This window comes from Heteronotia binoei, chromosome 10, assembly GCF_032191835.1.
Source record: "Heteronotia binoei isolate CCM8104 ecotype False Entrance Well chromosome 10, APGP_CSIRO_Hbin_v1, whole genome shotgun sequence".
NCBI lineage: Eukaryota > Metazoa > Chordata > Lepidosauria > Squamata > Gekkonidae > Heteronotia > Heteronotia binoei.
Window position 1 is genome coordinate 53562181 of NC_083232.1, and position 13334 is coordinate 53575514.

General features: G+C 39.2%; 1 protein-coding gene across 1 annotated transcript in view; it reads left to right on the forward strand.

Moving 5' to 3' along the window:
- The window catches only part of DNAH11 (dynein axonemal heavy chain 11), a 279382-nt gene that overhangs the window by 13593 nt on the left and 252455 nt on the right, over positions 1-13334 (forward strand). The window contains exons 6-8 of the mRNA XM_060247705.1: positions 6456-6667; positions 10586-10819; positions 12362-12529. Of these exons, the coding sequence (XP_060103688.1) occupies positions 6456-6667; positions 10586-10819; positions 12362-12529 (614 nt within the window). The remainder of the gene's footprint in view (positions 1-6455; positions 6668-10585; positions 10820-12361; positions 12530-13334) is intronic.

A 13334-nucleotide genomic window follows, 5' to 3' on the forward strand; every position in this document is an offset into this window, starting at 1 on the left:
AAGTAGCACTTGCCATTGTGTGGCTCTAGATCTCACATCAGCCATATAGATTACCTCAGATATGAAGCAACTGCTCTGTGCTGATGGCAAATTATAGAAGTGCCTGACTGAGTGACTTCTTTCTTTCAAATATGAGGAAAGGTTGCATGAATTGACTACCCGCACATTAAGGTGTTGTTGTAGACTGGCTGCTTCATTAGTGAGATTATATGTAAAGGGAAGGGGGAATGCCTGCTCTTTTACCATTTAAAATGAAATGTCATAAAAAGTTCTATTTGTAATAAGCCTTTTTGCACATAACATCTCATTTGGGGTGATTATTATTATTATTGTTTTGCTAGGAGTTTGAGTGGACTCATATTTACAAGGCATTCATATTACCACTTTGACATGCAGTCAGATTGAACAAGGATCTGCTCACCTGGATGCTTCCATATGTTGGGAATTATGTAAATTGATCTTGATAGTCTTCAGTTGAACATAAGAACATAAGAGAAGCCATGTTGGATCAGGCCAATGGCCCATCCAGTCCAACACTGTGTCACACAGTGGCCAAAAAATTTATATATACATACATATACACACACACACAAACACACGTATATATATATATATGTATATACACACTGTGGCTAATAGCCACTAATGGACCTCTGCTCCATATTTTTATCTAACCCCCTTGAAGCTGGCTATGCTTGTAGCTACCACCACCTTCTGTGACAGTGAATTCCACATGTTAATCACTCTTTGGATGAAGAAGTACCTCCTTTTATCCGTTCTAATTCGACTGCTCAGCAATTTCATTGAATGCCCACAAGTTCTTGTATTATGAGAAAGGGAGAAAAGTACTTCTTACTCTACCTTCTCCATCCCATGCATAATCTTGTAACCCTCTATCATGTCACCCCACAGTCAACGTTTCTCCAAGCTAAAGAGCCCCAAGCGTTTTAACCTTTCTTCATAGGGAAAGTGTTCCAACCCTTTAATCATTCTAGTTGCCCTTTTCTTCACTTTTCCCAATGCTATAATATTCTTTTTGAGGTGCGGTGACCAGAATTGCACACAGTATTCCAAATGAGACCGCACCATCGATTTATACAGGTGCATTATGATACTGGCTGATTTGTTTTCAATTCCCTTCCTAATAATTCCCAGCATGGCTTTGGACTTTTTTATTGCAATCGCACACTGTCTTGACATTTTCAGTGAGTTATCTACCACGACCCCAAGATCTCTCTCTTGGTCAGTCTCTGCCAGTTCACACCCCATCAACTTGTATTTGTAGCTGGGATTCTTGGCCCCAATGTGCATTACTTTGCACTTGGCCACACTAAACCTCATCTGCCACTTTGACGCCCACTCACCCAGCCTCAACAGATCCCTTTGGAGTGCCTCACAATCCTCTCTGGTTCTCACCACCCTGAACAATTTAGTGTCATCTGCAAACTTGGCCACTTCACTGCCTGCTCTCAATTCCAAATCATTTATGAACAAGTTAAATAACATGGGAACCAGTACTGAGCCCTGCGGCACTCCACTGCTTACCGTCCTCCACTGCAAAGACTGCCCATTTATACTCACTCTCTGCTTCCTATTAATTAGCCAATTTTTGATCCACAAGAAGACCTGTCCTTTTACTCCATGACTCTCGAGCTTGCTAAGGAGCCTTTGATGAGGAACTTTATCAAAAGCCTTCTGGAAGTCAAGGTAAACAATATCTATCGGGTCTCCTTTGTCCACATGTTTGTTCACCCCCTCAAAGAAATGTAACAAGTTAGTGAGGCAAGATCTTCCCTTACAGAACCCATGCTGAGTCTTCCTCAATAACTCGTGTTCATCAATGTGCCTACTCATTCTGTCCTTGATAATGGTTTCTACCAACTTTCCCGGTATTGAAGTCAGACTGACTGGCCTGTAGTTTCCTGGATCTCCTCTGGAACCCTTTTTAAAGATGAGGGTGACATTTGCTACCTTCCAGTCCTCAGGAACTGAGGCAGATTTCAATGAAAGATTACATATTTTTGTCAGAAGATCCACAAGTTCATCTTTGAGTTCTTTCAGAACTCTCGGATGTATGCCATCCGGACCCGGTGACTTACTAGTTTTTAATTCATCTATCAGTTGTAGGACCTCCTCTCTTGTCACCTCAATCTGACTCATGTCTTTCAACACCCCTTCCAATATAAGTGGTTCTGGAGCAGGCAAACACTTCTCATCTTCCACAGTGAAGACGGAGGCAAAAAATGCATTCAGCTTCTCAGCCATTTTCCTATCCTCCTTCAGTAATCCTTTTACCCCTTGGTCATCCAAGGGCCCCACTGCCTCCCTGGCTGGTTTCCTGCTTCTAATATATTTGAAAAAAAAATTGTTGTTGGTATTTGTTTTTTGCAATATGCTTCTCATAGTCCCTTTTTGCCTGCCTGATCACAGTCTTGCATTTGATTTGCCACTGTTTGTGTTCCCTTTTATTAATCTCACTTGGACTAGCTTTCCACCACTTAAAGGAGTCCTTCTTACCTTTTACAGCTTCCATTACTTTGTTTGTTAACCATTCAGGCCTTCTCTTATACCTGTTTGTGCCTTTCTTAACTTGTTATATATATTTTATCTGAGCTTCTAGGATTGTAGTTTTAAATAGCCTCCAAGCTTCCCCAAGGGTTTTGACCGTATTTACCTTTCCTTTCAGTTTCCTCTTCACATGCCTCCTCATCTCAGAGGATTTACCCCTTTTAAAGTTAAACATGGTCTTTTGGGGCAATTCTCTATTTATACAAATGGTGAAATCAATAACGTTATGGTCACTGCTCCTAAGCGGTGCAATCACTTTTACATCTCTCACCAAGTCTTGGGCATTACTTAGGACCAAATCCAGGATCGCCCCACCCCTGGTAGGTTCAGAGACCATCTGCTCCATAGCACAGTCATTGAGAGCATCTAGAAACTCAGTCTCTTTCTCTCGACCAGAACACATATTGACCCAATCAATCTGCGGGTAGTTAAAATCACCTATGACGACAGTTTAGCCGCTATCTTTAAGCCTTCCATCATATTATAGTCGTCCTCTATCTTTTGATTTGGTGGGCGATAACGAACTCCCATAGTTAAATTTCCTTTTGGGCCCTCTATTTCAACCCAAAGCATTTCTAGAAGGGAATCTAATTCTCTGACCTCAGTCTTACTGGACCGTATGCCCTCTCTGACATACAGAGCCACCCCACCTCCAACCCTTCCCTCCTTATCCTTCCGATATAACTTATATCCAGAAATCACCGTGTCCCACTGATTCTCCTCATCCCACCAAGTTTCTGAAATTCCCACAATGTCTATGTTTTCTCCCAACACTAAACATTCCAACTCACCAATTTTACTTTGAACACTTCTAGCATTTGTGTACAAACATCTATAATTTCCCAGGCAATCTAGGCCCACCACCTTCCTCCTGCCACCTCGAGACTCTGGCAGGCAGTCCATTCTGCTTGTAACCATCTCAGTGGACAACTCTGATCCATTACCCGGTAGAAAAGTAACAGCTAACCCTTCATCTCTTTGAGATGAGTCCCCCTGAACCAGAGACATTTCATTTCCTGTCGGCTTTCCCCCAAGATTTAGTTTAAAAACTGCGCTGCCACCTTTTTGATTTTAAGCACCAGCAGCCTGGTTCCATCTGGCAACAAGTGGAGACCATCTTTTTTGTACAGCTCCTGCTCATTCCAGAAAGCATCCCAGTGCCTAACAAACTTAAACCCTTCCTCCTTACACCATCGTCTCATCCACACATTGAGACTTCTAATTTGTGCCTGTCTTTCCAGCCCTGCACGTGGAACAGGTAGCACTTCTGAGAAGGCTACCTTGGAGGTCCTGGCCTTAAGTCTCCCGCCTAGCAGCCTAAATTTTTCCTCCAGGACCTCACGACTGCATTTCCCCACATCGTTGGTGCCAACATGCACCATGATCACTGGCTCCTCCCCAGCACTGTCTATCAGCCCATCTACTACACGTGTAATGTTCACTACCTTCGCTCCAGGCAGGCAAGTCACCATATGGTCAGTATGCCAGTTTGGTGTAATGGTTAAGTGTGCGGACTCTTATCTGGGAGAACCGGGTTTGATTCCCCACTCCTCCACTTGCACCTGCTGGCATGGCCTTGGGTCAGCCATAGCTCTGGCAGAGGTTGTCCTTGAAAGGGCAGCTGCTGTGAGAGCCGTCTCCAGCCCCACCCACCTCACAGGGTGTCTGTTGTGGGGGAGGAAGGTAAAGGAGATTCTTCCTCCCCTACTCCAGCTTCCTCGGTATCTGAAAATGGGTTTATCACCCAATCTGGAATTTCGTAAAAAGAGGATCCTCAGATTGCTCAGATGTATCTTCATGCAGTATATCCAAACGGTCAAAAAATTTCAGATCATCATCTTGTATCTCACCTTTCTCTTTTAGCTCAGACAGGCTCAGAAATTAGTATAGTTCACAATTGGCTTATATGTATTTGACTAGGGTTAACTTTAAAATTAATGTAGAGATGACAGGTTTGGCTTTAGTATTGACCTCATTTCCTTGCAGCTGTGAATTCATTTCATTGAACTTTGCAAATAGTTCTGATAAATAAGCAATGCCATGCCTGATTTCTTGGAGTTCATCACTGAGAAAAGCATTTGTATCTTAAAAAAAACCCCTAACACTGTCAAAAGGGCAGTAAAAGCATCTAATACAGTTGCCTTTTGATAGTGACCAAACTTCAGTATGAAGCAGCAAACGTTCAAAACCTTCATAATTCTCAGTACAGAGCTCCCATAATAGTCAATCATTGAGAGTAAGGGTTTTAATTTTATTCACTGCAGTTATGACAGTGTGTAGTGACTTGTGCAGGTGATCTCTGAGGTTTTTTGCAACCATATGTTGGTGATGAATGACACAGTGATCAGTAAAAACATCTGACACTGCTTTTTTCAAATAAGCACCACAGTCACTGATGGTGCCCCATCAGTTACACAAGCAAGTATTTTAGCAAGAGGAATCTCCTTGTCTTTGAAGAACTGCTCAGCAACATGAAAAGTTGAGTCCCCTTTTGTTAGTCTTTAAGGTGCACTGAACTCTTACTCTTTTATACTGCTACAGACTGACTAATATGGCTACCCATCTTGATCTTTAATATCTGTTCTTAGTTACCTTGCAAATAACTCTTGGCTAAACTTTCATTTTTTATAAGTGCACATGTAAGAGAGAAGCAAAGATTAATTGCTTAGCAAAATTGACATATAATTTTGTTGTCCTCAATATGCTGAACAGTGTGTCTTCCACACATCCAGCCATTTCACCTATGTATGTTTGCACTAACTTGCTGCTGAGGGGAATTGTCTTAATTATGTTTTGTGGTGACTTATGCAAAACAGCACTCAGAACCTCATTAACTGCTGGTAGGATTTCTTCACCAATTGTATGTGACTTTCCAGACTTAGCAAGCGACAATGAAATGTATGATGCATGCAAACCATCAGTGTTTTGTTGGTAAGAATCACAAAACATGCTTGATGGTGGTTTTTTCCATATTGTTTTCCTGGCTTGTAAGTTCCTGATTATTATTTTTTAGGGTTTTTTTCCTGTTCCACATATGTTTTGATCCCTGTAGTGGTCAGTTGATACTACACCAATTTATGTGCGGTATATCTCCTTGCAGATTTAAACTGCAGGTTTTTATGTTGGACATAAACTGGTGTAATATTGAATCTACCACTTGAGGGAGCAAAACATATGCGCAACAGAACATCCGCCTCCTGAAGAAACAGGAACTTACAAGTGTTGAAAATGAGAATGCAGAAAAGACCAGTTTGGGCCTGTTTTGAAAAGTGTAGGCTGCATTGAAGTAGCACATATATAGATAAAAAACTCACTTTATAATCAACAGAAATCAAAAACACAGGAAAATAAATACCACACAATGTGTATGTCTCTGTGTGTGTGTGTTAATGCCATCAAGTCACTTCCAAGTTATGGTGACCCTATGAATTAATGACTTTCAAAATGTCCTATTGTTAACAGCCTTGCTCAGGTCTTGCCAACTGAGGGTGATCGCTTTCTTTATTGAGTCAATCCATCTCATGTTGACCACACTCAGTGCTATTATGTTAAGGATTTAACAGCAAAAACTTGAAGATAAAGAAACAAAAACACACATGGGCTTGACAGTTTTTGAAAAACATAGTATACTGGTCTGACTAGCACTCTGTTGGTTTATTTATTAAAAATTCAGGTTGTTTTCACCAGACTTCAGCATAATGAAGAAACAGAAACTTGGAGTGCCATTTGCCAGCATCTAGGCTCTAGCCTGGTCAGACATAGATAAGTGAACAACACGGTCATTTGAGAACCACTGGCCACGATATTAGACTATATGCTATTTTTTTATTTTGTAAAAAAACTTACAATATCCTCTATTTGATTTTTTAAATATTATTCTCTTACAGCTCTTGTTGAAGCCCAGGATGTTGAACTGTACTTGAGGCCTCTGGAAGGACACATTCAGCGCCTTAAAGAGGCAGAATTTCAAAAAATGCATACTTTAATTCCACCCTTATTCCACACTGTCTGTCTGATCTGGAGTCACTCTAAGTTTTACAGGATACCAGCACGGATCATTGTTCTGTTGCAGGAATTCTGCAATCTTTTCATTGATCAGGTAACACAAATTATGAATAACAAACTATATAAGGGCTTAATCATTAAAAGCCAATCAATATAGAAATATGTGAAAGACAAGAGAGAGTTAGTTCCCCCCCTTAATAAAATACGCATTTTCGGAAGATTTATCATGAATTTGCCTATATCTCATGGCACTATTTTTTTTACAATTAAAGCTATATAACAACCAAATAATTATAGTAATAAATTCTGCTCTTTTATGTGTTTTATATTAAAAATACAATAAGCTGTTTGTATGAAGAAGAGGAGGCAGACTTTAAAGATCATGTAGCCTTTTACAAACTATTTTTCATGTTGTCAGGTAAGTGCCACATCCATTTTAAGTATATATTTTTAATGGGGAATTAATTATCAAATAGTGAAACTGATAAGATCTATTTGTTTCAAAACAATAGGGCTTGACAAGTCAGTTTATTGCTGAGTTGCTTCATAATCCAACATCTACCAATAAATGGTTGTATTTGTTAAAGGGCTGTCCCAGTAATTTATCACAACTCCTGCAGCAAATGAAATACCTATTTGTGTTTACTGGCTGAAAAATCAGATGTGATTTTTCTGTGTAGTAAAAGGTGTCGTCCACTGTCAGGGCTTCTTCGGCTAATAGGGTTTGTGATAACTTAAGAATCAGAAGTAAGTTTCTCTGTGTTCAGTGGGGTTGTCCCCAAGTAAATGTGCATAGGATTGATGCTGTAGGCACACTTTTAAAATATTATTTTATAGTGATACAATAAAGCTCTGTTGCTTCTGCTACTAGAGACTGAATCTTGTTGAACTCTGTGGAATGCATTTCTGAATAGACTTCAGGTGGTTGCTTCATTAAGACATTTACCACCAGTGTCATGGCCAAGAAGGTTCTGTTCCTTCCTGAAAAGTGGCCCTCAGGACACTGGTCTGTATTCATGTAAGTGTTTTAATCTGCTCTTCATATAGGAAAAAGTGAAAAGTTTATCTCTGAGACTCTTACAAAGGGCTTTTTTGTAGCAGGAACTCTTTTGCATACTAGGCCGCACACCCCTGATGTAGCCAGTCCTCCAAGAGCTTAGAGGGCTCTTATTACAGGACCTGCTGTAAGCTCTTGGAGGATTGGCTATATCAGGTGTGTGTGGCCTAAAATGCAAAGGAGTTCCTGCTACAAAAAATGCCCTGCGAGTACTGACAGTATTTGCAGTTCCCAGATACAGGGTAACTTAAGTGAGAGGAATTATTGGAAGCTCTGTGTGCATATGGAGAAATGGATCTCTGCAAATTACACTGCACCCCCAGCTCTCCATACTGCAGTTCCTGCAATACATTCAGCCATCTTCCACTCCCTGTCCTACTTGGCATAATGACATGCAGTTTGCTAATGATTAAGACATAAATTTCCAAGCAATTTTCATGTTTTTCTCCTATCCTATTTTGAATTCTTTTATAATACAGTCTTGTAGCCAGGTGAGCCCCGGCAGCAAGTTGGTGGAGACCACAACAGAAATAGCGGGAATGGTGGCACAGAAAGTAGGGGCAGAGGCAACAACAGACGAGGGCCTGCCAGCCCACCTAAACTTTGGCAACATCCCATGGGGCAGCTGTGGCCTGGGACCAGCACAGTAGGATGAGGAAGTTTGGCCATCACCACTATTGTTGGGCATGCTGGCATTCCCATGGGCATATGCTGAAAGTGGGAAAGCTGGTGTGTGTGTGTGTGTGTGTGTGTGTGTGTGTGTGTGAACTCCATCCTGTAGATGGGTCCAGGCTTTAGAAGAGTTGGTTCTGAGGAGCTTGGGATGAATAGAGTGATACTGGATATGTGAGCATGGTCCCAAGGAGTAAGGAAACTTCACAGGTGGGCAGGATAGATTATGAAGCTCATTGTATGTACCTTATGAAGGACTTATTAAAGACTGCTTGCTTGCAACCTGAGTGAAGCAAAGTTTGTGAGGAGGAGACAACCAAGGCCCTGCCCTGAGCCTGTTGCAGTCCCAGTGTTTCAAGTAGCTCAGGGCCTGTCTACCCCTTTCACAAGTGCAAAATTGTAGCGCAGCAGTTCTGATTTCAAAATGATGCCTGCAAAATGAACTGCATGTCTCCTGATCTTGCAGTGAAAATAATTTGAGCTTAGTGTTTCTGGTTATAAGTATGTACATGCTACAAAATTCATCCCCTCAGGCACTCTACTCAGTTGTTTGAATCTGCCTCTGTTGGCTAGGCACCTGAGCTAAACCGCCTAGGGCAGGGGTAGCCAATGGTAGCTCTCCAGATGTTTTTTGCCTACAACTCCCATCAGCCCCAGCCAGCATGGCCAATGGCTGGGGCTGATGGGAGTTGTAGGCAAAAAACATCTGGAGAGCTACCGTTGGCCACCCCTGGTCTAGGGAATGGGATTCATGGGGAAGACTTCCTCCAGTTTAGATTCTTTTTGTTAAATAGTGAGTCCAGATAGCTCTCATCTCAACACAACTTGTTTATTAGTAAGAACAGTCACAAGAAACACAGGCAACACAGCGGAATATATACAGTTTGGAAGTGGTTAACCATGCCTCATTTGCAGGCACCAACCAGTCCCATTTGGCTCTCCAGGATCCTTCATTTGCATTTCATGGAGAAATGCCTTGCATCCCGATTTTCAGGTTCCGAGAGAACGGTCAATCAGAATGTAGGCATCAGAATCCTGGAGAGTAATGGCACTTGCGTCAAGCTAAGACAAAACATTCTTTTACAACACTCAATATGTAACACTTTTAGTTCAAACTGGATCAGAACCAGGGTAGCACCACCACCACTAGAGAAGCTCAATTTATGGAATTTTCTCAGTATAAAATTAGAAGAGATGGTCTTTAGCCCACCTGAGTGTATATGTGTATTAGAGGACATGTCGAGCTTATCCCCTTCCTTCTGTAGTATCAATGACTTAGCAGTATATAGGCTTATTTGGGCTGGAATTGTTTATGCAAGGAATCTCTCCCCTCCCAAGGATGAAACAGTTTCTAAAAAAGAATTTAACAAGTCTAATTTAAGCCGGAAGCACAGATAGTTCAGAAGAAACTTACAGAAAAGGAACAATATATTGGAGGATTGGCTAGAGATAAAAGCATATAGCAAACCCGTTTGCGGGGGGTGGGTGGGTGGGATTTAAGGATGGTCCAGTCTCTGCTCTTCCTGGAATAAAGTTGTTGAGATTCACCTCTCCTTGATGTTCCAGAACTGGCCCAAGACTAGACAAACAGGCCCATGATAAGGAGCCCCAGTAGTTTGGACCAATGCTCCCTGAGGGCTTGCTTTCCAGTCCCCACCACAAATCAGTTCACCGATAGTGTTTCCACTTATGGATTAAAGGTTTGCTGGGCATGCCCTCCAGTTTGGTGATGGGCAAATTGTCTATTTGCTGCCTTACAGATAAGTTCCAGATTTTCTGTTGAAGAAGGTGGCAGCTTAGCAAATGCTTCACTGGGGCTTTCTCAAGTCACACTAAAGATACTCTGCCACCCACACACACACACACAGTGCAGCTGAGGATCAAGTTACCTATTCTAGCAAATAAACTTCTATTATTTGAGCATCAGATTGACTTCCATTCATAACAACACATAGCTCTTACTTGGCATACATATGCAGATTCTAGAAATGTATTGTTTGATTTGTTCTGAATTTCTTTTCAGTATTCTGTGTCATTTTGCCATATCAACACATTTTGCTTCTACATGTGGTTTTGTTGTAGAGTGCTTCAAGACAGCATCTTCATAAGCGAAGCTTGTTTTATTCTGTCTATCTAATTTTGTTAAAATCAGATCCTGAAACCCTTTTATTTGTTCATAGTTTCTTTAGATTTTGTACTTTGCAATTATTCTTGTTGGAAGGTGGCAATAATAACAGCAAAACATTATTTAAGCTTTTTCTTTTTCAAAAAATCTTTTTTTAGGCTATGTTATATCTTTCGCCAGAAGATCTTATGAAAAGAGAAACTGAAGAAACTTTAGAACACTTGCAAGAAGCTCTTAATACTTTGAAGAGTTTCAGGGATTCCTTTTTCAGTTACAGAAAAAGAATAGCGACTTACTTCAGTAACAGCCAAGAGTTTAAATCATGGGATTTTCAGCCACAGATGGTATTTGCCAGATTTGATATGTTTCTAACCCGCTTAGAGAAAATAGAGGTATTTTTTAAAAAAAATTCTATTATATACCACTATTACAGTCAAAGAAGGTTATATGAAAAAATGCCTTTTAATATTTTTAAAAACATATTTCTATGATCTTCCATGTGATATCAGGCATGGACATTTATTTATTATAATTGCACTTTTACTGAAGTTCTTTCTTACATTCTATTGTGATATCAGGTATGAAACATTATTACCATCCTAAACAGAGTCACACCCTTCTGAGTCCGTTGAAGCCAGTCATCTTAGAAGTGTTTAACTCTGTTTAGGATGATCTTGTTGGTTTAGGCTGGGGTTACTCTGCTCTTAAAAAAACCCCTCCCAGTTGTATTTTCACATTAGCTTAGCAGCTAGAAGTAAGCATGCTATAGCAAGAATAGTGTTTTAAAAATTAAACTGAGCCAGTGCGCATATATATATATATATATATATATATATATATATATATATATATATATATATATATATATATATATATATATATATAAACCAGAATCCAGTGGGACTTTCTTTCAAGTAAGTGTGTACAGGATTGGAGATGTATTAAATGAATAGACTTAAATGAATAGACTTCTTTCAGTAAAATGAATATAATTATTAATATTTATAATAGTATTGCAGCAATCCAGTTTCACAGTCTAAAGTATCTGTTTCCAAAAACGTTGTGGAATATAATTTATTCTTAACACTGCGTGTCATGTTATGAAGTTCTTCCTCAGGGTTTCTTCCTTTGTTCAATTGTTTAAAGTCAGAGTAGACTTTCCCCCTCTTCACAGGAATCTTACCTGCCATACGTACGTAAATTTCTTTAAGATCCTGGAAATTGTAGTTCTGTGAAGGTCTAAGGTTTTCTAACAATGAATTCTCATAATGTCATTAAAAAGTCTCAGGATTGTTTTGGGTCACTATGACAGTTAAGATGGTATGTATGGCTTTGCTCACTGTGCTGGATTCCTCGTCTGATGAAATGTGCTTAAGAGCACATGAAAGCTTACGTTCTAAAAAAAAATTGGTTGGTCTTAAAGGTGAGACTTGACTCCTGCTTTGTTCAAATGGCATAAAATAGAGGGATTCGTAGAGTAGATATATAGTTACTTACTTACTGCAGGAAAATTCAATGAAAGAAAGCATGCATTCTCTTGAAAGCTCTGCAGGAACAAAGGAAAAAGCTCTATAGTATGAATTGTGCTGCATCTTAAGAATAGGAGTGACATTTTACAGCATCTTTATCAACAGTTCTGGGGCCAGAGGGAGGGGCATTTGCCTTGCAAAAGATTTGTTGTCCTAAGCTTCTGTTTCTAAGAGAACCCACTTCTAGAAACAGACATTTCCATTACTTATCCATCATTTTCATAGTAAATAAAATGTGTATATAGTGAGCTTCCAATTGTTCATTAATCTTGTTTTGTCCAAAAGGATGGGGCAAGCAGGCTAGAAGAGCAAATTATCTAATAGGTGTAAAAGTATAAAGATATATTTAAATCTGTTTTTCATTGTGTGAGAGGCTAAAATTAATTGTCTTATCTATTGTTTTAGGATATTTTTGTTATCATGCTTGAATTTGAAAAGCTGGAGAAGCTGGAATTTGGTGGAAGCAAGGGAAAAATTTTGAATGATCAAATATACAGGCTGAATGAAGAATTTATGGAGTCATGTAAAATTTTTATAGAGAGTACATACAACCCCTTAGACTTCAACAATATGGTAATATTGCAATTTATCTATTTTTTTAATCATTAAAACTTTTTAGCAGCTATAGTGAGAAGAACTAGGAGGTGCAGATTACCTGTGTATCTTTCTTAGTAGGTAAAGTCTGATCCAGGTATAGCTAAAGTGAGAAAGACTAGGACTAGGATATGTGCTAGGATCAATCAATCTAGGATCAATCCTAGAGTGCGTTAAAAATAAACCATGGTTTGAATATAACAACAAGCTGCAAACTGGGAAGTCTTCTCACTGGTGCATAAAAAGCTAGGACTTGTTAGCCAGAGAACTTCCCAGTTTGTCATAGTCTGAAAATATCACTGTGTCAGGACAGCAATAGTGAACTAGGACAGTACACAACAGTTTTGCTGTTGTGTTAAATTATTTACTGGAAATGCTTTATCTTTCCTTTATTTATTAGCTCATTTAACCAGAGGTCTTAATGCCCAACATCTTAACAATTAAGCAATGCACAGGATTATGTAACAACAAATAAGACAAAATTCAAGACAGTAAATTACATTGATATCACAAAGTCACATATTTGTGAAGTTTAAGACCTTGAATAATATATAGTTTAAAAAGTAAAGTATTCTGTTTAAGCATTTTATTTATTTAAATATATATATATATAGTTAAATAATATAATTATAATATAGTTAAATAATATATAGTTTAAAAAGTAAAGTATTCCCTTCTTTAAGCAAAAAGAATAAAATAGGAATTGATAAAATATGAACTTCTCCTACAATTCCAAAACCTTGATTTAAATATGGTTGGTCATGTAAATAATCCCATCATATCT